Below are 25,308 nucleotides of genomic sequence, written 5' to 3' on the forward strand. Positions count from 1 at the left end.
TGAGCTGGAGCTGTTTTGCAAAGAAGAATGGTCAAGGATTTCAGTCTCTAGATGTGCAAAGCTGGTAGAGACAGACCCTAAAATGACTGGCAGCTGTAATTGCAGCAAAAGGTGGTTCTACAAAGTATTGACTCAGGGGCAATGTTCCCTCTAATTTGTCATGTGTCTGAGCGAACACACAAACTCCCTGAGCGGTCCCTTGGACCACTGTGAGCAACAGCAGACATGTACACTGTGGTCACGCCAGCATTGAATCCATCCATGTTACATGGTTTATTAAAATAATCAAATTACAGCATTTACATTTATGTTAGACTACTTTTAATTAACTGCTTTAGCCCACTTACAATGAAAATTAAAAAAAAATATTGTTCATGACCTGTGTAGTATGTTAGCTCTGTTGGAAGCAAAAATAACTTGAACTCCAATTTTGAAAACACAACTTTTTTTTTCTATAAAGCTCTGACTTGTATTATGAGTCTGTGGTCTGGGAGAGAGTCCTGTAACTCTCTGTCTGCAAAATACAGTATATAATGACCAATGTTGGGCAATTAATTATATAGTTACTTCTTCAAAAAGTAACTGAGTTATGAAAACAACAAAGTTTTTTGCAGCTGTTTACCTCAAAATGCAGCCAAGGTGTTTTTTAAATAAACATTTCAAACTATTTACAGAACAATCAGCTGTTCTGCATCACATCTGATGCCAAACAAATTATTTGTGCCACTCCAAAAAATCATTTCCGTCCACTATGAGATAAAGGAGAACAACAGCCTGATACCTGCAGGCCTGACAACAGGAGGTGTATCACTGCTGTAACACCTGTAACACTCAGCAGTCGCCTCATTGTTCTGACACACACAAAACTACTGACTACACTAACTACACAAGATTTGCGCTAAACGTTGCAAATCTCTCACATCTCAAAACACCGCCGTCACTCCTAAAACTTCCCGCTTCCTAAGCAACTCTAAATGCCATGTTGCCATATCATTTTTTGATTGGTTGACATGGTACATTTTTCCACCATTAGGAAAGGGTGGGGTTTTTTTGTTTTTGTTTTTGCTCACAGGCTCAGAGTGCTTTCGAGCGCTTTCCTTATAAAACGCAGTTTTTACCGTTGCGTCCTGCAGTAAACATAAACAACGATAGTATTCAGGAAGAAAACCAAACATTGCATATATATATATATATATATATATATATATATATATATTTGATCATAACTCTTGTTTTACGTGGCATAATTACGCACACCCCACTTTTCAGTTATTTATTTGTAAAAAATGTTTGGAATCATGTATGATTTTGGTTCCACTTCTCATGTGTACACCACTTTGTGTTGGTCTTTCACGTGGAATTCCAATAAAATTGATTCATGTTTGTGGCTGTAATGTGAAAAAATGTGGAAAAGTTCAAGGGGGTCAAATACTTTTGAAAGCCACTCGATGTAATAGAAATTTCCATACATAAAATGAACAGCGTCTTTTTTTCATGATTATAAAATAGATTTCTTGTAGCTACTTTTTCCTTGTCTTGTGTCATATCATAACTGCGTGACATGTTTATTAAATATCTTTGGGCTAAAAAACAAAAGAAAAGAAAACTAGGGCAAACAAAACAAAGTCATGTATATAGAGACAATCATAGAGTAGCGATGACAGATGGACTGCATGTATTGTCTAAGTTGGGTGTGTGCATGTGTGACGTCAAATGTACATATGCGGGAAGAACAAAAGGGGCTTTTGGTTTTCAGACAAAAATATTTAATCATATGAGGTTAAAGTTATTCTGTTCTTTTCTTCTGTTCTAAATGCTGTGGATATGAAATTCCTTTGGTAGTTCACATGGTGCAACAGCAGCCATCACACAAACCCCAATGAAAGGGAATAGATTGAATTTATGCTTCCTGTATTGTGCTTAAGCAAACTTTTATTACTTTTGGTGGGCTTCAGGTATGCTATGTGTACAATTTAAATTTAAATGCAACTTTTTCACCATTCATTACACAGACACTCTGAGTTTTCGTTATCGTCTGGATTCTCAATTTTTTATTTGTTTCATGGTTGTCAAGCAATCAAGACTATCCCTTGAACATCGGGTGTTCTGGAAATAAGTAAAAAGCAGTTAATTTGGGAAAACAAAGCAATTTCTTAAGAAGTAAAATAATTTTGCTGAGCTGTTTTAATAAAGTAGAGAAAAAGTGGATTTCTGCATCACCAATGGTGATGTAAATAAAACAAAAAGCAGCTCAAAAGCAGTAATGCTGAATATAAAGAAGAGAAAAAATAGTTGTTCAAAGCAACCATTTTCACATGGGGGACAGAAACGTCAGTTTCATGACTTATAAATTTTAAATTTACATACAAAACATTGGCACGGCTTCCCATGTCTCCAAGTAAATGGACTTTGGTTAGAGACCTGAAATACTGTCGTGGTGAACACAAAAAACTTACATGTGTTGAGTTTCCCTCTGTGTGTGTGTACAACACTGTAGTTTTTAATACTGAGAGCAGTGTGTCAGGATTTTTAAGATGAATCATTATCAATTTCAAACTCAAACTCAAATATCTTATTTTAATGCTTTTACTTTACAATATAAAACAACTTGAGGTGACTTGTTGTTTACAACTTATTGTAAATCGGGGCCCATATAAATAAAACTTTATTGAACTGATTTGTTTATCAAAGTTTTTGTAATTACAAAAGGAAAACGTTTTCCTCTCGTTGGGCATTCTGAAGTAAAAGGTCATTACTGACAAACATTGCTCTTGCATAAGATGGAGGGGACATTTCAAGTAGGGCATACTGTAATAACCAGAAAACTCACACTGACACCTCTAACCAACCACTGCTGAAAGAGTTTACAAAAATAAAATATTAAAATAAAATAAAAATAAAAAACGGAGACCAAAGATAATGTCTGAAGTTCCTGGCAACCGGATTAGCCCTGCCTTCACAGTACATTATTGTCAGACAGACAACCATGAAACTTTTCTCGTACTACAACATGCCCCAGCCTACTTTTGCCTAATGACTTTCTTTTGTGCAGAGACTTTATCACATTCATCATGTCGCTCTCTGCACTGGTGCTGCTGCTGCTGCTCGTCTGTGTCCAGGCTAATTTTTATGGTATAGTGGTGAACTACTACCCAAGTGGCAATAATTCAACAGGAGCTTCCACTGTAAGTACACTTTCTTAAAAAATCAAGTAAATTTACTTTGTGAGTTTTAAAATTATTTAGGTAAACATGTCTTCACTGTAAATCTGCAGGGCATTCTTTATTACAAGTTGGGCTACAGCCTCTGCTTGTACAGTGTGCCCTACTACATCAACGGTCAGCCACTTGTGCTACAAAAGGTCGATGAGCCGATAAGTGGAGAGTGGTGCCAAACTGAAGGAGTCATCTCTCAGTATTTTTCCAGCAACTCTATGTTTTCAATTCCGTGAGTGCAGCCATACATAATTACATATGCATAAATATAGTCTTTGTTGTTGATTTGTCACTGAAGGGGAATGAAATTTAATACCACAACTTCTGAGAAGTCATTCATTTCTATTGCAGGGCCTCTGGCATAGACTGGATCTTTGGCATCAAAAATGGCATTGTATCATTTAAAATTCAGGCTCTGGTGGAACTGAGGATCCGCTCTGACATTGGCAAAGCCAACACATCACCACAGACCACTATCATACCAGCTATCAGGTCAGCCCTGTTTGTGGCTCCATTTCTTTTTTAGTAATTATACAAACATACATACATTCATACAATTTTATGTGTCACTTCTGGTAAATTCATTGCCTTTCAGACACGGAAAGTTTCTGTGTAGAGATGGATAAGGATAGAGAAGTCTTAAAGGGAAAAATTAACCTTTGGTCCTCCTTCATTAATGCAATTTTGAAGCTCTTGAACCATAAAACCTGAACAGTGTCCAGGCTGTGGGTGTACTGAGTAGTTTTCAAACATGAACATATAAAAATGGTGTCAGATATTTCACAGAAATGAATGAATGAATTTGATTATTTTATATTTTTTATTCATTTATTTCTATTTTAACTTTCTTTCAGAGTTCCATCAAACTGTCCAAGAAATTTGAGCCTGTTGATGTTTGATCCTGATGGAGACATAGTGAAATGCAGAAATGGAGATGCATCACTCTCAGAGTGTAGTCCCTGCACACCACCGTCTGTCCTCAGCCTTTCACCAGTAAGTAACAGCTATTACTCTTTTTGTCACACGGGACATGTTGGCATAAACATGAATCCTCGTGTACCAATCTATACTAAATCTGATTGTAATGAATTTTTTAAACTATTTTGTAATAAGGTCGCTGCCATCAGGTCTAATATTTCTCCATCATCCTCTCAGTATCACATTTGCACTTTGCTTACTTCTGATGCCTGGTCCTCTTTTGCTCCTGTTACCTTAGAGGACATTAGTGCTCTGCTTGGTCATATGAAACTGACTTTAAACCACACTGACGCACTTCCTCCATCAGTTTTTTTTAGTGTGTTTGACTCTATTGGCACCTGTATTCAGGAAATAATTCATTCTTCTCTTTATACCTGCTCAGTTCCCAACTTTTTTTAAGCAAGCTATTGTTAAACCAGTATTAAAGTTTAGGTCCATCTCTTCCAGACAGTTACAGGCCAATATCATATTATTTGTGTCAAAGAAAAATCGGTTGCAGAACAACTTAACAACCTTTTGGAGAAAACAATGTTCTAGACATTTTTCCAGTCTGGTTTCCGCAAATTGTACTCCACTGAAACGCTTCTTACTTGAAGTGTCTAGTGACATTTTAATGGCAGCAGACACTGGAGAGTACACCGTTCTGGTTATATTGGATCTAACCTCTGCTTTTGATACTGTTGATCACAGTGTCATGATAAATAGGCTTAAGGATTTGTTCGGGATTACTGGTGTTGTTTTAAAATGCTTTATGCCGTATCTATCTGATCTTTTACTGTCTTTATGAATCAAGTGTTGTCCGAAACATCAGCTTTGCCTTCTGTGGTACCTCAAGGATCTGTTTTAGGTCCGATCCTCTTTTTGCTTTATATATTCCCTCTAGGCAAAATTATCAGATGTTACAATAATATTTCTTATCATCTCTATGCAGATGACATTCAGTTATACACTTCTTTCAAAGCTTCTGAGTTATATAAATTGGCTTGTTTAAATAATTGTCAGGAATCAAACAATGGTTAAACAACAATTTCCTCCAGTTAAATACAGATAAAATAGAAACTTTGATTGTTGCTCCTGATCTTATGATTTCAGAAATTAAGCAGGATATCAGTTTTTTAGGCTCTTCCGTTCAATCAAGTTTCGGGCAAGTCTTGGACACCCAAATCAAGAGACTTGGGTCTCATATTTGGTTGTTCAATGTCTCTTGAGAAAAACTTCAAACAAACTAATTTGAAACTGTTTTTATCATCTAAGAAACATTTCTAAACTCAGCCTACTGGTGTTAAAGGCAGAACTTGAGATGATTATTCATGCTTTTATTTCTTCTTGATTGGATTATTGTAATGGTCTTTTTACTTGTTTCAACAAATCAGCTTTGGTTCGCCTTTAGACTATACAGAATGCTGCGGCAAGACTTTTAATTGGCACAAACAAGAGGTCACACATTATTCAATTTTTTGCTTCTCTTCTTTGGCTACCAGTAAATGTAAAAAAATTAGTTGTAACTTTGTGAAAAGTTCTAAATAATTAATTTTTACTTACTTACTTGCAATGATGCTTGATCATAGCATCATTTCATATCATATCTGGCAAAGTTGGTATAAAAAACAAATCAAAACCCCTGCTTTTTGTTAATTTAGATAAGTGTAAACTCTATGTGAGGTGTCTTCATGGCCCAATTTTTGTCTTCTTGCAGTCCTCTTGTACTCTGTCATTCAGCCCCACAAACAGCAGTGATGAAGGTCCGTATGCGGTACAGCTGATGATAGAGGACTTTCCCAGACAGAACATAACGTTGACTCAAACCAACGGGACACAAACAATAATAACAACCAACGATGCTATCAGCAAAATGCCAGTTCAGTTTGTCGTGAGAGGTACAAATAATTTCTCCTGGCTCCTGCTTAATGGCCCTGTTATTTTGGCCTTTTTTTCTTTTCACCCTGAAGCTAACATTACTTTATCCTTACTGCAGAAAATCCAGAATTTTTTAAGATTTAAAAAGCTTGTCTTTATGGCTGCTTATGAACTTGGACTCTTGGCTACCTGTAGATGAGAAAAACAATCCTGGTGGACCAGTTAGAGCAGGGATAGGGAACGGTAGTCCTCGAGAGCTGGTGTCCTGCAGGTTTTAGATCTCACCCTGGGTCACCACACCTGAATCAAATGATTAGTTCATTACCAGGCCTCTGGAGAACTTCAACACATGTTGAGGAGCTAATTTAGCCATCTAAATCAGCTATGCTGGATCAAGGACACATCTAAAACCTGCAGGACACCGGCACTTGAGGCCTGGAGTTCCCTACCCCTGAGTTAGAGTTTCTATCCTTAAAAAATGTCTTTATTATTGTCATCACTGCTTTGTGTGTTGCTTCAGTGGATCCTGCAGTGCCATCGTGCACAGAGGGACTCTTTCTACCCATGTTCCTGCCTCCAACCCCAGCCCACAGAACCCAGCTCTACACCTACGTCAATCAGACTCTGGCTATCAGCATCAAGGCACAGACACTTAACTCCACGTAAGTAGATCTCTAAATATAGAATTAAAGGCTTTATTTGTTAAATTACCAATGATTAACACATCCTGCAGCACTGACAGTTTCTAAAATTAAAATGTAGCTTTAATGCGCAAATCAAACCTGTTTTTCATTTAATCAGATCATGAATCTTATCTTCTGAGTTGTGTAACTTTAGCACTTCTACGCTGCGCTTCTACAGACAGGTTTGATAAGCCAGCAACCCAACCGGTTTTATACTGATGTTAGGATGTACTAGCACTAGGTTAAGCTAAGACAATTAAAGAGAAACAAGAATAAAATAAATAGCTTTTTAGCCAAAATTGCTTGATTTTTACAGTAAATAAAATCTAAAATAATTATTTCAAAAATTATATAAAAGTCTGATATCCGGTCAAAATTTCACTCTAATAGTTGAAGCATTTACAGCATGTCACAGGTAAACACTTTTTTCTTATTGTAGATCATAAACTTTTTAAAAACTCACTTTTTTCTTGTTTTTTTTTTTTAAAGGATCTCTGAGCTGCTGTTCAGCGCACCGCACACAGTAACAGAAAGTCAAACAGGCCCAGGACAGTTCACACTGACGTGGACGCCATCTAACTCAGTAGCTGGACAAAGCCACCCCATTTGTTTTGTTGTCCAAGCTGTTTTAGGGTCAGTATCCTGTTTCATGAATACGATCCTACACAAAAGTATATTGAAACTTTCATTAAAACAAAGTGAAATGGAGCACATGTAATTTGCACATACATTTGAGTCTACTTCTGTTCCAATGAAACTATTTAACTTTGAGGACTGACTGGCTTAGTTCATTGCCTGCACTTTTTAATTTTGCTTTTATATTCACTCCGTCCAACCTTCATTCCTGTAAATCTTTCAGACGCAGGCATTTTAATTATCGTATCAAAACAAATGGAAGGCAGACTTAGAAAAGAAACCAAAATTCATTGAAGACAGTAGACATGGGTGTGTCAAATACCTTTGAGGAATTACTCCATAACAACAGAGACATACCTGAATGTGTGTGACAAGATCAACTTGATAGTTGAAAGAAGAGCAGAAACAGATAAAAACGGCAATGTTTTATAAAACAAGAACTGCCTCAGTAAGTAAAACAATGAGAAGAAAGAGAAAGAAGAGCAACACAGTGAGTCCAAACACAGTATACGGTCCAGCTGCAAACAAAGCTTTTTACTGTATTTGTGATAAGAACAGGAAGACTGGCCAAGTCAGTTTCCACATTTAAACCTGTAAATACTAAATGCAACATAGGTTAATGTGCCAACTTATAACTATAACTAACTGCAACTAACTATAATTTAATGCTAAAAACCTAAGTTTTTTCAATCTGTCCAAATTAATAAGATACCAAGTCCACAGCAACATACAAGTCTCTCCTTGTAAAGGCATACACATGTTATCTTTCCTTTCATAGCTGATTCATTATTTGGTGCACACCATTTTGTTAGTGTCTGATAAGAAAAATACTTAAAGCTTTTGTCCTTTTGAGTATAAAATCATGACTGTTGAGTGTTGAAGGGTACTGAGCCCACATTTTACCTGCTGAAATCCTGCCTCACTGGAAGAGCATTTCTAACAAAGATAGTAACGTTTAATGGTTTGGAGACTTGATGTTGGGACTGCATTAAATAATTGTGCAACAAATAAGTTTGATTTTATTTTTTATACTTGCAGAGTTACATGTAAACTTACTGATGGTAATTTTTTTTAAAGCTATTCATAAGGCACTGCTTTTCATGTTCTTTGACTTCAATCCAAATCCATCAAACTGTACCAAACTGAAAAACATTTTTATTTAGATATGTAACTGTAAGATAAACTCTCTAAACATTAAAAAAATGTATATTAAAAATAATGTAAAATGCATTTTGATAAAGAATCTCTTGTACTGATTTATTTTCACAGGGCAGCCAAGTACCACTCTGAGCTTCGATGTGTCATTGCGACCATTGGTGAGCAGTGTTTTAACGTCCAATACCAACAGCTACACAACTGATACAGTTCATGAGTAACCTCTGTTTCAACTTTTTACAGCATTGCCAACTACATCACCCAATACACCAGCGTGTGAGTATGAAGGCCTGGACTAAATCAAAGTTAGCCTGACTTATCAGATTTAGAGAATAAATAGAAAATAGTAGAAGAACAGAAACTAGTACTTGCATTAAAAATGAATCAAACCAAATGGAGAGTCCAAAATGAATTGTGCTGGATCATCTTAATTTCATTTTCATCTTTATCACAAAACCTCCACTAGAGGGTGGAGTGGTATGTTAAAATCTAGGGCTGGCCAGCTTAGTTAACAGTGTTGGTCAAGTTACCTGAAAATAGTAGTTAGTCACTAATTACTGATTACTTCTCCAAGAAAGTAATCCCATACTTTACTGATTCCTTATTTTCAAAAGTAAGTTACTTTATTAATTAGTTACTTTTAAAAAACATGATACACAACCTGAAAATGTAATAAAGCAATAGACATTTCAGCCCAATTCTATTTTTTCTGCATATAGAAAATCTGTTTTGTCTGTTTTTAAAACTTGTTTTATTACTTAAATTTTTTTTAAACTTTACACACATTGCATCAAGCAAAAATTAAGGAAGAAATTTGTTTAACATTTAAACCTATTTCCTGCATATTTCAGCATATAAAATAAAATATTTTTTTGTGTTTACACTCTTTCAAATAGATGCAAGTAAAACACAGCAAAAAATAAATAAAATCAAAGCGGCACTAAGTCCTGTCGCTCTTAAATAACCTTTTTAACAGGAGTGGAGCAGGTGGAGATTTGCCCAGTGCCACAGCGGTCATGTCAATAGGGGGATCCGGGGGTTTCTCTGTGAATTCTACATTCTAGTGGCAGCGAACTAGGTGGTTGCTCAGATTTAAAGTTTAATTTTTTGCTTTAAAAGAAGCTTTTCTTCCCATGCGGGCTAATGTTTTTGTCACTTTTCACAGAATCAAACTCAAAGTAATGTCAGTATTTCCAAGCTTTAAACGCTGCATGGTCGTACTCTGTCCCGCACTCCATATTAACCATTGTTGACCTACATGCGTCTGTTCCTGACATGGACGTCACACGCTCGTGCATCATTGTCATTAGACACTCTCACAAACAAAATCACAGTTTAGTAACGCAGTAATGCAGTGTGTTTAAACAAGTAAACAGTGAATGTAACAGTAATTTAATTGCTTTTTTGAAATAGTAATCACTTACTTTACTCATTACCTGAAAATAATGTAATCAGATTACAGTAAAGCATTATTTTTAACGCACTGGCGACCATCTCTGTTAATTAACAAACTACATAAAAAAATAACAACCCAAACGTTCTTGTTGGTTTAGAGACTAACATGGTGTCTTTGTGTTTCTAGATGTTGCAGCTCTGAAAATGAAGTTGTCTTCTACAGTGGACTTGTCTCAAATCAATAGGGATCTCTTCTTAAATCAGGTTAGAATTTTTCTTATCCAGAGTTAAACTGACCCCTGTCCAAACTGACCTCCTGCAACACTAACGTTTTGGACATGTGGTGTATACTTGTATACAGCGAATAACAAATGTATTAGAACACATGTCATGAAAACCAGAAAACAAAAGTAGCTTAAAAGTCTGCAAAAGAAAACTTGCTTAAAATTCATATTGGTATTCATTAAGAAAATAACAATTTGTATTCACATTTTCAACTAAGTAAAGTAAAAGTAAAAATTTTATTTATATAGCACCTTTCAAGATAAAATCACAAAGTGCTTTACAGAGACAGAAAACAGACATTAAAATCTAAAACAAAACAAAATCAACCAAAAGCGAGTTTAAACAGATAGGTTTTTAACTGCTTTTTAAAAGACATGACTGAGTCCACAGATCTCAAACTCAAAGGGAGTGAGTTCCAGAGTCTGGGAGCCACTGATACAAACGCTCTGTCACCTTTTGTTTTTAACCTTGTATGCGGGACAACCAGCAACCCCTGGTCACAAGACCTCAGGGACCTGCTGGGGTGATAAGAAAGAAGAAGATCACTTAAGTAAGTTGGAGCTACACCGTGCAGGGCCCTATAAGTCATGATTATGATCTTATATTGGACCCTGAACTTGACAGGGAGCCAATGCAGCTGAATCAGCAGGGGAGTGGCATGGGAGTATTTGTGATGCTTTGTCAGAAGCCTAGCAGCAGCATTCTGAACACCCTGCAGTTGTTCCAGGGAGGCATTGCTTAAGCAAGTAAACAAGGAATTACAATAGTCTAAGCGAGATGAAACAAAAGCATCAATAATCATTTCCAATTCGGAACGTGACACAATGGGACTCAGCTTAGCGATATCATTCACGAATTTCAGCTGGCGCACTGGACTTCTCTGAGAAATCTCTGAGCATAATTATGCTGTGTGGCAAGAAATGTATTTTGAGTCATTTAAAAGTCTGCGCTCATGACTCACGTTATGACATATTTCAACAAATATACATTTTCCTCAACATAAAAATATTAAAACTGTTTTGCAGATGACATCTCAGATCCACTTTTCAAAGAAAAACCACACTTGAGAGAGCGGCGATGTTTTCTCACTGCTCCTTCTTTCTCCCCAGATTAAACAGAAACTGCAGTCATACGGACTGCCAGATGACATCAGTCTGCGCCTCATAAGCAGTGTGCCACAGATTGGCGTAACTGCAGCGTCCTCTAATTCTACAACATGAACCTGAAGTCCTGCATCTTCAGTCTTTCTGTACCAATTGGAAACATCTGTGTGGAAAGATAATACAAAATCTTACTTATCACACATAATTTTGCATTCAACCTGTCTGTCATAAAAATTGGTGATAAAACATTATTTGAAGTAGTGTTAAATTTTTAAAGGAATCATTCAAGATTTGTAATGTGTGTAATATAGTTCTAGATAATTCTATTTCTTATACTCTCAGTGTATATATACATGCTTTTTTGGCGTCAGAAAGCGGTTCTTCCACATCTTAGCAATCAGTAGTTAGAAAAAAAATCTAACAAACAAAACAGTACGATTTTTGAAAACTATTTTTTTTCTACAAAATAAGTCAAACATTTTTCTTGTTCTCTAATACGTACAGTGGCTTGCAAAAGTATTCGGCCCCCTTGAACTTTTCCACATTTTGTCACATTACAGCCACAAACATGAATCAATTTTTTTGGAATTCTACGTGAAAGACCAACACAAAGTGGTGTACACGTGAGAAGTGGAACCAAAATCATACATGATTCAGAACATTTTTTTACAAATAAATAACTGAAAGTGGGGTGTGCGCATATATATATCTATATATATATCTATATATATATAGATATATATATATATGAATACCACTTTGAGCGCAAATTGGATCAAATCTTGGGAAGTGCACTGCGGTCGTGAGTTCTCAGAACCTGCTCTTTGAGCAGTTTGGATAACATCATAGAAAGCTCACGGCTCTCCAACGGGAGATTGAGAGACCAGTGTTGGACTGTTAGAACAGCTTTGAAATTCATATGAGTTGTTCGCACTAAAGTAAAAACCATCATCACTTCATGCGGAGACCCCTTCGGCGCCAGCTGCGGCCTCAAGGCTGGAGCTGAACAAAAACCCCTGATAACGACTGTGTTTAGACTGTTCCCCCCATTCCATGCAAGGCCACCTGGGTTGGCTGGAAGACTGTTTACTTAGCCTGGCAGGGCGAAGGACACTGTCTCAGCTGAACTCTGGACACACACACACACACACTGATATGCACACACTGATCCCCCCTCCCTTTCCAAACGTCTTCGATGCTTGTGCCCTACCGGCGAAGATGGCAGTCAACTGGACCAGCGCAGGACCGGATGCGCTGTCTACACCGGCTCTCTCTTACCCTTACCCGCCCCTGTTGCTTGTCTTGTGTTTCTATGGTGTATTGATAGTCATGTGCTTTTTGTGCTGAGGTGTTTTTTCTGTTATCAAACTGTTCTCCCACTAGGAGCTCAGTCTGAGTGGAGTTTTTTTTCTCCTCCTCTTACCTCATGTTATGTATTTTCGTTGTTTTTTTTCCTATCAGCCTACCTTTCTGACATGTCTCCCCAATGTGATGTTTGTGTAAAGTTGGTCAGAAGGTCCCTTTGTAAGTGTGCATGAGCCATTAGCGTGCTGCCTCCTGTAAATCTAATTTCCTTCGGGATTAATAAAGTATTCTGATTCTGATTAAGTCAACAATAACTACATAAATTGCAAAAAAAAAACATGCAATAAACAAGAAAAAAAATTAATTCGTTTTTGTTTTTTTTAAACATATTTCTAATTAGAGAAATTCAAGAGGTTTATCCCTCAGAACTGTAAATACAAAAAAGTTGCACAAAATAGTTTCCAACAACAGGAAATTTATCCTGAGTGTCTTCATAGTGTTATTTTTAAGATACGCCATTTTTTTTATATACTGCAGGAAAAACGAAAATAAATATTATAATGCAAATTTGCAAAAAGAAAAAAAAAACCAGCATGTGCATCAAGTATTTCCAGCAGTGCAATGCAGAAACTATTTAGAAAAGCATGAAGTCAAACATGACTTTTAAAAACACCAGTGTAGGCTTAGAAGGCCCCAAAGGTAAAAAAGTAAATTTTCCGCAAAAATGACGTCACTTCCGGTTTGGGGCAGGTAATGGCAGACATGCAATAGTTTGCGCTGACATCTATTCCAACCTAGGAAGTTTTATGAACAGCTGATGTGTTTCTAGAATATTATATTTTTGTTGCTGCAAGTGCTTTCCTCGCAGTTTTTGCAAAGCTTTATGTGGAAGGAAACTGTGACTTTGGACTGGCATAATATGTAAGAACAACTCCTCCGGTTTCACATGCAAAAAAATTATCTTACGTGGTTCCAGTTCTACGGGGATTTAAAAATAGTTGCGCAAAACAGAGCGTGCCCGCTCCAGAGGGTTTTAAAGGGTTAATGTGCGCAGTGAAGGATTCCAGTTCTTGTGTTTGGGTTTTGACCCAGGTGGTAAGGCAGAGGTCTAACCGTGTGCAAATCTGATTGTGGATGAAGTTGGTTTGGTCTTCCACAGAGCTGTCTTCTCTGATTTCATCTGGATCCATGGTAAGTTTCTGGACCTTGTCGGTGAAGTCGAAGGGGTTCTTGATGTGATGTGGGGGTATTCCCCACAAGAGGTGCTAGGATGGTAGCAAGGTGTTTCGAAATGTAAGTGGCTGAGTTTATGCTGCTTACAATGGGTCTGAGTGGCACCCCTTCTTTGTGGATCTTAGGAAATCCGTACATGCAGGGTTTGGCATCCCCGGGATATAGGCGATGATATTTGGGGCGGTCAATGATTTTGTCCTTTTCAAGTTCTTGAAGGCAGGTGATAACTTTGTTTTTGTAGCTGCCTGTGGGGTCTCGCTTTAAGGCTTCGTAGGTATTGATATCACTGAAGAGAGAAGTGATCTTTGTGTGGTAATCCGTTGTGTTTAGAACCACGGTGCACCTTCCTTTGTCATCTGGTAATATGATGATGTTGTGGTCTTTGCTGAGGGAAGCGATGGCCTTCTATTCTTGTATGGTGAGGTTCGATGGAGGGCTTTGGCACTGGAGATGGTGGCTGAAACTTTCATCCTTGGCTCATGTGATTAGGTAGAGGATCATTAGGGGGTCCATTGGATAGCTCAGTAGGTAGAGTGGTGGGCCCATGATCGGAAGGTCGGGGGTTCGACTCCACTGAACGGCTACCCTGAGGTACCCCTGAGCAAGGTACCGTCCCTACACACCGCTCCCCGAGCGCTGCACTGGTGGCTGCCCACTGCTTCACTGAGTGAATGGGTTAAATGCAGAGGAACTATTTCCCTATGGGGACTAACATGCACACTTTACTTTTTTTACTTTACTTTACTCTCTCGGTGGGTTACTCCCACAGGGCTTAAATCTGGGACTCTAAACCATTTGACCCTAGAACTGAGGAAGCTTCTCGGATGACAGGTGAAACGTCTTCAGGCAACTTAAAGAAGTCCAGACACTTTTCTTTCCAAGCTCCTTAGCTCCTGCTCGGTCACTAATTACCGTTACTGTACTTTTATTACAAGTATTATACTGTAAAAGCAACAGGCTGCTCTCTGCTTCAGCTTCTGTGCAGAGCTGGTTATGAAATATCTTCAAACAACAGCAAGTTTTCAGTCTCTTGCCACATCTGTAAAGACAGCAAAACCAAATTAAAAAAAAAGAAGCTTGTACTTCAGTAACTCCTCATTAATTAGTAACTAACAATCAAACTGTAGAACTGGAAAAAATGTAAGGGAACTTCAGATCCTGGGTGGGTGAGAGAGAGAAGTATCAGTTTTATTTTAGATTTGAAAAATAAAATTTATATTTCAGTTTGTGATGATTCAATTCAATTTCTATTCAATTCAATTTTATTTATATATGTTGCACATTTGGATTAAAATGAATTGAAACCAGTGTGGCTTTGTGAGTTCGCCTTTACTGCATCTGCAAATATATACATGGACATAGCACAACGTTACACACTTTTGCAGTCTCACACAACTCTTATAGGCGCACTGCCTTATGGGTAGTGGCTGGGCTTATTTACTCCCGCTAGAGCTGCTCATTTTAGGGGATACTCCCTCTTGTGGTGTAACGGAGGAATAACTACGCTTCCTGCACTATGTCATTTTTGGAGACTGGGGCACACATTATTTTACCACAATCAAAGAAAATACAGATTTGAACAATCAGACCATTTAACTAACTATAATATTGTAACTAAAGATTATGGGGGGTGTCCTGTTTTGTCCACAATGTCTTTCTTGTCCTTACATATAGCGCCAAATCACAACAACAGTCGGCTCAAGGCGATTTACAGGGCTTTGGAGCGTGATGTCACGGGGGTGGGTGTGGTGGATCATAAATTTGATTCGTTTTGAAGTTGTACATCTCTGTTCCTTACATTTCATGTCATGCCCTTATTAATGTTTTATTTGTTGCTTTGACTGTTTTCGAATAGAATATGCAGTGGGAATATAGAGGGAGATAAGTAGTGAAAGTTTTGCCTGGGTTGATTGTGCGTCGATCCATTGTTAATGCCTCAGGGCTCCAGTAGGTGGGTTCGCGCGCTTCCTCCTTCACTCAATACAGACGAGTGAGAGTGAGAGCTGCGTGTCTGTGCCGTTCTTTCACCTCTCCTCACTATTTCCCCTGTTTAAGGTAACTGTCATGTACAAATCTGTATAAATGTGTGTTACTGTTGATTATTACATTGTTATCATTGTTCATTGTAGCGGAAGATGTGAATTGCGGACTATTTTGCTGAGAAGTTCCAGTTAATCTCTGTTGCTGTGTATGCTAGTTTTCGCTATTACTCCGCCATATTGTGTGAAGATTTTTCTGTTACTATCTGTATAAGTTAACTACTGAAAGACATGCAGTACTTAAAGTATTATTTCATTGCTGTGGAAAGTTAGTGACTGTGTCAGCTAACATGTGCGAGTTAAAAAGATGTTTTTGTCTAATGCTACAGTTAATGTTATCTAAAGTATTCTCATCAGCTAATGCCGCGAACAATAGTGACTTAGTTTGGATACAGTTGTCCTGAGACTGAGTGCATCCATAAGAACATTGTTTTAGTTGTATTGCTTCTGAAACTCAATACAGACGAGTGTCTGTGCCGTTCTTTCACCTCTCCTCACTATTTCCCCTGTTTAAGGGCACAGCATGGGCGTGGAAAGGATTTTGGCCCGATCCACCATTTTGGGGGTCTAAACAAAGCACAAGCGAAAAAGGAGCGAAGGCACACACAACAGCCATGGTTCGTTCTTGCTGTGTGCTCCGCTGCAATGTTCAATCGCACGACTGGCAAGAGAATAAGCTTGAAAAGGGTTTATCTTTTCATTCTTTCCCAACCCGGAAGCAACATGAGCAGCTCGTGTATCGATGTTACCAAACGAAGGCGTCTAGCCTGGATAGGAGCTGTGAGACGAGCTGATATCAGTTCTCTTCCATCTCCAAATATCTGTTGGTGCTCCTGACATTTTCATTCCGGTAAGTTCCAAATATGTTCATATCACTCTTTATAGCCTATTAGTTTTATTTTCGATGCGCTCTGAGCTCATAGCAAATTAGAACAAACATCCTACTGAGTGATTTTGCAGAACTACCTTTTATTTATAGAGTTGCTAATTATTTGGCATTATTGCAGCAAACCAGCCGATGAAATGGATGAAACACATCATGACTGAGTTCCAGCACTACACAAGGGACCTGCTTCAAACATACCACCATGCCAATCAGATTACTTCTTCCATGTCAGGGTGAAGATGTGACCCTTCTGGATAAGATGGTGAAGGTTTGCTGCGTTTTGGTGAACAGTGTCATAATAAAACCAGGGAAAATGAAACCTGCTCCTGTTAAATATTCTTTAGTCTTGTGCTGTATAAATAGCAGTATTTTTTCAAAAGATACAGTAAATAAAGTAATGTTAGTAGTGGGTGATATCATGTAAACACTGTCATGCTTTTGTGTAAACATTTTGTCATTTGTAAACTATAAATGACATGGATTATACACTGTAACTGATGTGATGTTCTATTAAGTGGTTTTAATTAAAAAAAAAGGCAAAAATTAGTTTGTTTCTTTATTCAACTTTTGAACAGTGGGACTCAGTCAGTACATATTCAGTAAATGCAAATTATTTACATGGCAGTGCACTACAGGCATAAATCTAGTCCCCTGGATAAAACATTAAGCATTATAGCAGTGACAACTCCTCCACAGCAGCAGGTGGGATTTTTCTTTTTTGAGGACGACTCCTTTTACCTTTCAATACAGATGGTCTGTCTATGTTTTGATCAAGAGCCTTTTTTTGGGCAGCTGAAGAGGAGAAGTCCATCTTATGGCCAACCTCTGACTGTATCTTGGTCACATTACACAGCAAAACCCAGTATGCAGGTTCATCTGTATCAGTCCTTGTGCCACGGATCAACACTGTTGCTTCTACATTAAACAGAAGAGCAGCGACATGGCTGCAGGTCTCTGCGACTCCAGCCATACAGGTGCAGTGGGCGGCTTCAACCTTCCTTGCTCACAGTGACCCAGGGCTGCAATGCTGGTTCATTCAGTCTTTGAGTGCAGGACCTGAAACACACAGGCAAAGTTAATTTAAAGACAAGAACCATGAGCCAAGGCCGACATAAATGTGTTTTATCTACTTTATCATAAATGTAACAAAGTGTTTAGAAAGTTAGCACATACATGTAATTTTTCATTTTTTTATGTGTCCATCTATAGAGCGCTGCATGTTATAGTCTAAATCTGCCTGTTCTCTGTCAGAAACCTGCCAGCAGAAAATGAACCTAAAGTATGTAATGCAGGCATGTCATCACTTTAGAGATGGAGAAAGCATAAAGTGACAATTATGAATCACTTAATATGATAAGGAGATTCTGCAGGTCATTAATCAATGTATAAAACTAAAATAAAGTGTATTTTTAGTGACACAGGATACAAATATGGAAGCAAGATGTATAATTAGAATTATTTATAATAAATATGAGTAAATTATTGCAATTTCTTTAACCATAAAGAATAACTAAATCCTTCAGGACAATGTCTCATCAATGCACTGAACTCACTATGTTATCCACCTAACAGCCTCCACATGTTCTCACTGTAATTTCCCCTCATGAATGAATTTATGCTGCACTAATCTGAATGTTTGCAGGGAAATCAAACGCATTTCACTCACAGTACTCAAGCTGACTTACCTTTGTTTGAATGACGACTTGTACGCGTTGACTCCACAGACAAGGTACGAAAATATGTCAGGCTATGTCAATAGCGGTAGGTCTTCAGGGTTTCTACTCCACGGCCGTATTTCATACAGGTCCACATTTCCAATGCACGCTATTTTCTGCAAGTACCGCCGCTTCGCCTCTGAACGAAATCGGTCTGTATACAGTTCATTCTCTTTTGAGCTGCTTTTAAGCATCTTGTAATCATCGTTCCAACACAGTGTGTTTGTTTTGATTTGTAGACCCCGAAAATGGTGCCGCGCTCCCACAATGCATTACGGCGTGACGTCAACTCCAAAGCCCTATATTGTACAGTAGATCATACAATAATATATACAGAGAAAAATCCAACAATCATATGACCCCTATGAGCAAGTACTTTGGCGTCAGTGGGAAGGAAAAACTTCCTTTTGACAGGAAGAAACCTCCGCCAGAACCAGGCTCAGAGAGGGGCGGGGCCATCTGCTGCGACCGGTTGGGGTGAGAGAAGGAATACAGGATAAAGACATGCTGTGGAAGAGAGACAGAGAATAATAACAGACATGATTAAATGCAGAGAGGTCTGTTAATACATAGTGAGTAAGAAAGGTGACTGGAAAGCAAAAATTCAATGCATCATGGGAATCCCCCGGCAGCCTATGTCTATTGCAGCATAACTAAGGGAGGATTCAGGGTCACCTGGTCCAGCCCTAACTATACGCTTTAGCAAAAAGGAAAGTTTTAAGCCTAAAAAGTTTTCTTAAAAGTAGAGATAGTGTCTGTCTCCTGAATCCAAACTGGAAGCTGGTTCCAAAGAAGAGGGGCCTGAAAACTGAAGGCTCTGCCTCCCATTCTACTTTTAAATAATCTAGAAACAACAAGTAGGCCTGCAGAGCGAGAGCGAAGTGCTCTAATAGGGTGATATGGTACTACAAGGTCATTAAGATAAGATGGGGCCTGATTATTTAAGACCTTGTATGTGAGGAACAGAATTTCGAATTCAATTCCGGATTTAACAGGAAGCCAATGAAGGGAAGCCAATACAGGAGAAAAATGCTCTCTCTCTCTAGTCCCTGTCAGTACTCTTGCTGCAGCATTTTGGATTAACTGAAGGCTTTTCAGGGAGTTTTTAGGACATCCTGATAATAATGAATTACAGTAGTCCAGGCTAGAAGTAATAAATGTGTGAACTAGTTTTTCAGCGTCACTCTGAGACAGGATTCTGTTCTCTTTATAATTACAGGAGCTGTCCTCAGATTCAGACGTCAGCACCAACCAGTGATAGCAGACAGATCGTCCAATATGTTCACATGTTAACTGCAAATTGATGAAAACAATACAAAGGTTAAAGTACCAAATGTGCTGTCAGTGAAAGCTGCAGCTGTTTTAGTGATATAGTTAAAGACAAAAAGTCACCCATGTAACTGTGTCACTGTATATCTGCATTAACAGGACGTCAGTTTGGTGTTTCAGAGAGCTGCTGATCCCCTGCACAGTTTCTGTTTTAAACACTTGATGTACTCAGCTGCATGAAGAGCACAGCTGATTTTCTCTGACACAATTAAATAAACCCGATGAAGGTCATTTGTACGTCGAACTACAAACTTGTAGTTTGGCATTTTGAAGCAGCCTTCAGAATCTCATGCTGTTTTTGTTCCCGGTGAAAATTTTTTTCTCCTGGATTGAAATAGATCTGTCACGGACCCGGCTCTGGAGGACTCGGGGGTCCGTGAGCAGGATGGACCATTATTAGTATTATTAGTATTATTGGTATTATTGGTGAAGTCACCAAGTAAAGCGCTATACAAATACAGACCATTTACACCTGTTGGTGATCAGGGCTCGTCGGGGGAGCTACTTAGGAGAGTGTTGGAGCTCCCACCGGCGCGGGTTCGTTGAGTTATCCTACCAAGTTAGTGTGTGTCAGCATATGTCAGTGCTGTTCGTGTATGCCCGCCAGAGTTAGTGTTGACGGCTGCTTCTATGGTTTTCCTGCAGGAGGAAGAGTGGTCCAGAAAGGCAGCACACACGGGGTATGCGGAAACACAACAGCGGGGAGCACGAGCACAGACGTTAGAGGGAAGCACACACACGGGATTCAAGGGAACAATGGGGAGTTATTGTGTTTACAGCTTCTCACTGTAAATAAAGAGCACTGGTTGCATCGCAGAGTCTGCGTTTTGGGTCCTCATTCCCCATATCCCCCACAGTCTGCCTACAAGACCGTGACAGAATGAACCCACACCGGTGGGAGCTCCAACACTCTCCTAAGTAGCTCCCCCGACGAGCCCTGATCACCAGGCAGGAACTTCAGGTGTGGCCAGTCTTCCTGCCGGGCCACACCCATCAGGTCCGCATGTGGCTGTTCTCCATCCTCCAGCCACACATGTACACACCCACACCCTGCCTCTACATATAATGAGTGGAACACAGAACACAGCACAGTGCAGAAAGACACACATCCCCAAATAACAACAATGACAATACTAATAATACTAATAATACCAATAATACCAATAATACTAATAATACTAATAATGGTCCATCCTGCTCACGGACCCCTGAGTCCTCCAGAGCTGGGTCCGTGACAAGATCTCAGCCAAACCGATTTTTTCACGAACAAATAAAACACTGAAATAAACCAAACATTAACATTTCAAAGTTAACTAAGAGACTTATATATCATGTTTAACCTGAGTAGCGAAAGACCGCAGGTGGGAGGGGGTGGGGTTGAAAACGATGTGACGGGAGTCCGCTGTTCTGGCCGGGCTCTAGTGATCCTCAACCTCCCGGTCTACTATGGAGCTAGTGGGTAACAGACGTTGCCAAAAACGTCGGAGCAAGGGTGTAGATTTGGTTGTGGCGTTGGTGGGGACAGATGATTCAACCACTGAACCCTGCCCCGTTTCTTATTTTTTCCCTTTTGTTTTTGCTTCTTGATAAAAGGAGAAATATACTTGCCTATATATGCTATTCTACATGCTTTTAAACTATTTAAAATTACAATTCATAGTTTTATATGTGAATTATATAATGTTAAATTACTATTAAACAAATGACTAAGTATTTTAGACTTTAGTTTACTTCAGCCATATTCATATAAATCAGGTATCATACAAAAATAAAAATGGCTTCAAATACAGTCATGACAATAAAAGAATAGGACTTTAAGTACTTAACAACATTACTTCAGTTACACCAACATCTCTGACACATTAGCACTAAGGGAACACTGACTGACCTGGTGGTTTTTGTCCTTAAAACTACTCGTCTAAGATTACCACAAAGTAAAAGATCTCTCAGCCAAATTATGCAACATTTTAGGCACTACTGCCCTCTATCAAATCAGTGAGCTGGGATGTTTTATTCTAAACATGAACTACTGTTACAGCAACAGATATGGACTACATGCCCACACAACAAACACATGCCTTCTCCTCTCATTAGCTGAAATGAACTGCTGGCATATTGGTTTTACATCTATACTGTCCAGTCTCTCCTGGTGGACATGGCATCACATTATTTATGGTTACATACAATTTTAGACTGATGTGGACCAAGCCTAGCACCTACTTGCCAACCTTGAGACCTCAGAATTAGGGAGACATTCAAAGGGGCTTTGGGGGGGGGGGGGGGTATACATGTACATATATATACAAAAAACTTGAATCTTACAGTGTTTATTTATCGGATAAAATAAGTTAAATGTCAGCGTTATTATTGTCCGGCCGGAAACAGGCGGTGTCCAAATTCAGAGGCTGCGTCCACCTGAGGACCCGGCCTTTGTGGTCTAAGTGGGCCGAGTCCTCCGAAAGCTGGGTAGACCGGAAATGAGCGACTGTGAAATTGGACGGTCTAGCCTTCAGAATTACGTCACCTGCCGTCTGCTCCTCGCTGTCTAAAATATAACCGGACGCTGCCGTAGATGGTCGAATAAACTGCTGTTTTCACACAGCAGTTTATTCAGCTGTGTGAGAACCCAGAGGAATCCTCCCGAGGGATTAATAAAGTTTTATTTAATCTAAATTAATCTAATAACTTTAATCTCAGCCATACCGATTTACTCACCAACAAATAAAACACAACTAACGCACTGAAAAAGACCTAGAAAGAATAATATTTAAAAGTTTTTAGCCGCGCTCCTCCGCAATTACCGCGTTTGGGTTTTGGATGAAATGCATTCTGGGATATTTAAGTGTACCAAGTCCACACAAGTCAACACTGATGCGTGCTCGATAAAATAGGCAGAGCGAGAACCCATCTGGGAATTTTTCATGTTCTCGGCTACTTTGAATTTGAACAGTACTTGGTCTCCAACTGATGACATATCATGAGTACACGAGAATGCAAGTACACAGAAGTATGCATATTGAGACAGGCCCCTGATTTGTACGGTCCGACTTTGCACATGCGCAGTAAGGATCGGGGAGTCCTGAGCCGTAACTATCTTTTTATTTTTCGTTTTTTGTCTACCTTATATTGAATATTTCATTATTGCAACCATTTTAAGAGATACTTATTCTTAACATCTTAACAGATACTCTGACCGTAACTATCGTTAAATGCTTTTTGGCATTGATTTTTGGCTTCATTTTTGCACAGTGGGAGGAGGTGCTGCCACGTCGTCCATGTTTTCTACAGTCATTGGTTGAAACGTTTGTAGTGATGAACTATTTTTTAACACAAGCTTCAATGCTTCAGAAAGATTTGTATGGTCATCGCTAGATAGCAGTAAGGAAGCTCGGCACAGCCACACTACCTTTGCCTTAAGCCGGCTTGAAAAAAAAACAAAACATAAAGGAGCCCATGGGATACAATAAGTATGATGACTGTGGTTATACTCTTTCTTTCTTTCTTAAGCCTAGTTTCTGCTCTGTACATGCGCACTACTTCTTTTTTTTCTTGTTTGATGGGGGTTGGCAACTAACGTTTCTGGTGTATTACCGCCACCAACTGGAACAGAACAATAAAACATGTTCTACTGATACTTATTCTTATTGAAAACAAAAGTCTCATTTCCCTGTACCATTCCCTTGACCTTTTGTTTAATTACTGATTTCATTTCTTTACTCAGCTCCCCACCCACTTCAAACCAGATACTGCATAACATTTAAAATGATTTAACATTCATCAATTTATCAATGATAGCTTCATCAATTATTTCCTAAATGTACTTTCCAGGTAAAATTTTAACCCAACCATATACCCAAGGGGGATTAGCTCAAAGGGTAGAGCTCTTGCTTAGAATAGAATAGAATAGAATAGAATTCAACTTTATTGTCATTGCACATGCACAGGTACAGGGCAACGAAATGCAGTTTGCATCCATCCAGAAGTGCTTTAGTGATATAGATATATTACAATATATATTAGCAATAATATAGATATGTGAGTATATTACAGAAATGGGTCTATTATGGTATGTTATAATGTACACGGTATGAAGTATGTTGTGAATATTCTATAACTATAAGTATGTACAGGCTGTAGTGAGTACAAGCTATGTACAGGATATGAACAGGATATAAATATGAAAAACTATACAGAATATGAAATAAATAACTTTACAGAATCTGGGATATACAGCTATACAGAAATGGGAACTATGCAAGTTGTAAACAGTTGTAGGATTAAAGATTATCGAATGTACAGAATGATTATTTACACAGAGCTATACAGTAGTGCAGTTAAGATAAGTGAGGGTGTAGATAGTTTCTACAGAGGCTATATAAAGTGCTAGTGGTTGTGAGTGGTGGTTCAGTCCATGTTATTATTGTGTTTGAGGGTACAGTTGTCCATTGTGGGTGTGTGTATGTTCAGTCCATGAGTTTAACGTGGGTCAGATGTCAGGAGGCAGAGTTCAGGAGTCTGACAGCTGTGGGGAAGAAGCTGTTCCGGTACCTGGTGGTCTTAGTCCGGAGGCTCCTGTGGCGCCTCCCAGAGGGCAGGAGGGTGAAGAGTCCATGTGATGGGTGACTGGGGTCTTTGATGATTTTCCCAGCCCTTTTCAGACACCGCTTCCTGTAGATGTCTTTTATGGCAGGAAGTGGTGCTCCGGCGATGCGCTGGGCAGTTTTCACGACCCTCTGCAACGCCTTCCGGTCCGAGGCAGAGCAGTTCCCGTACCAGACTGTTATACAGTTGGTCAGGATGCTCTCGATGGTGCAGCGATAGAAGTTCACCAGGATGTCTGAGGACAGGTGGTTCTTCCTCAGAGTCCTCAAGAAGAAGAGGCGCTGGTGAGCCTTCTTGACCAGCTTGGAGCAGTTGGTCGTCCAGGTGAGATCCTCGGAGATGTGGACTCCCAGGAACTTGAAGCTGCTCACACGCTCCACAGCCGTCCCCTTAATGTGGATGGGTGGATGTGGGTCAGCATTCCTCCTGTAGTCCACGATGAGCTCCTTGGTCTTCTCGGTGTTAAGCAGCAGGTTGTTTCTGTCGCACCACTCAGCCAGACGATCCACCTCCTCCCTGTAGGCGGCCTCATCGTTGTCACTGATGAGGCCAATCACCGTGGTGTCATCTGCAAACTTAATGATGGTGTTGGAACCATCAGCAGGTCTGCAGTCGTGGGTGAAGAGGGAGTAGAGGAAAGGGCTCATCACACAGCCTTGTGGTACACCGGTGTTCATTGTGATGGTAGATGAGCAGCGGTTATCCAGCCGGACATGTTGGGGGCGGTTGGTCAGGAAGTCCAGTAACCATTTGCAGATGAGGGAACTGATACCCAGGTCTGTCAGTTTCCTGATGAGTTGTGAGGGGTGGATTGTATTGAATGCTGAACTGAAGTCTATAAACAGCATTCTGGCGTAGGTGTTGTTGTTGTCCAGGTATGAGAGGACAGAGT

The 25,308-nt window shown here is 39.2% G+C and overlaps 1 protein-coding gene and 1 long non-coding RNA gene across 2 annotated transcripts; both read left to right on the forward strand.

Moving 5' to 3' along the window:
- Positions 1–3,071: 3,071 nt before the first annotated feature.
- On the forward strand, positions 3,072–11,728 carry LOC146674186 (uncharacterized). Its single transcript, XM_085402367.1, has 11 exons — positions 3,072–3,185; positions 3,275–3,447; positions 3,567–3,707; positions 4,070–4,208; positions 5,890–6,070; positions 6,571–6,712; positions 7,223–7,366; positions 8,639–8,685; positions 8,768–8,800; positions 10,107–10,183; positions 11,314–11,728. Exons 1-11 carry the CDS (start codon positions 3,072–3,074, stop codon positions 11,422–11,424), a joined length of 1,302 nt encoding a protein of 433 aa, XP_085258493.1. The 3' UTR covers positions 11,425–11,728.
- A 4,848-nt stretch (positions 11,729–16,576) lies between these two features.
- LOC146674187 (uncharacterized) lies at positions 16,577–20,618 on the forward strand. Its single transcript, XR_014910617.1, has 3 exons — positions 16,577–16,734; positions 16,892–18,962; positions 19,705–20,618. It is a non-coding gene; the product is annotated as an uncharacterized LOC146674187 (long non-coding RNA).
- Positions 20,619–25,308: the final 4,690 nt, after the last annotated feature.

This window comes from Rhamphochromis longiceps, linkage group LG3 (genome assembly GCF_057381845.1).
Source record: "Rhamphochromis longiceps isolate RC_006_pf linkage group LG3, R_longiceps_female_GT1.1, whole genome shotgun sequence".
In the NCBI taxonomy this organism is placed as follows: domain Eukaryota; kingdom Metazoa; phylum Chordata; class Actinopteri; order Cichliformes; family Cichlidae; genus Rhamphochromis; species Rhamphochromis longiceps.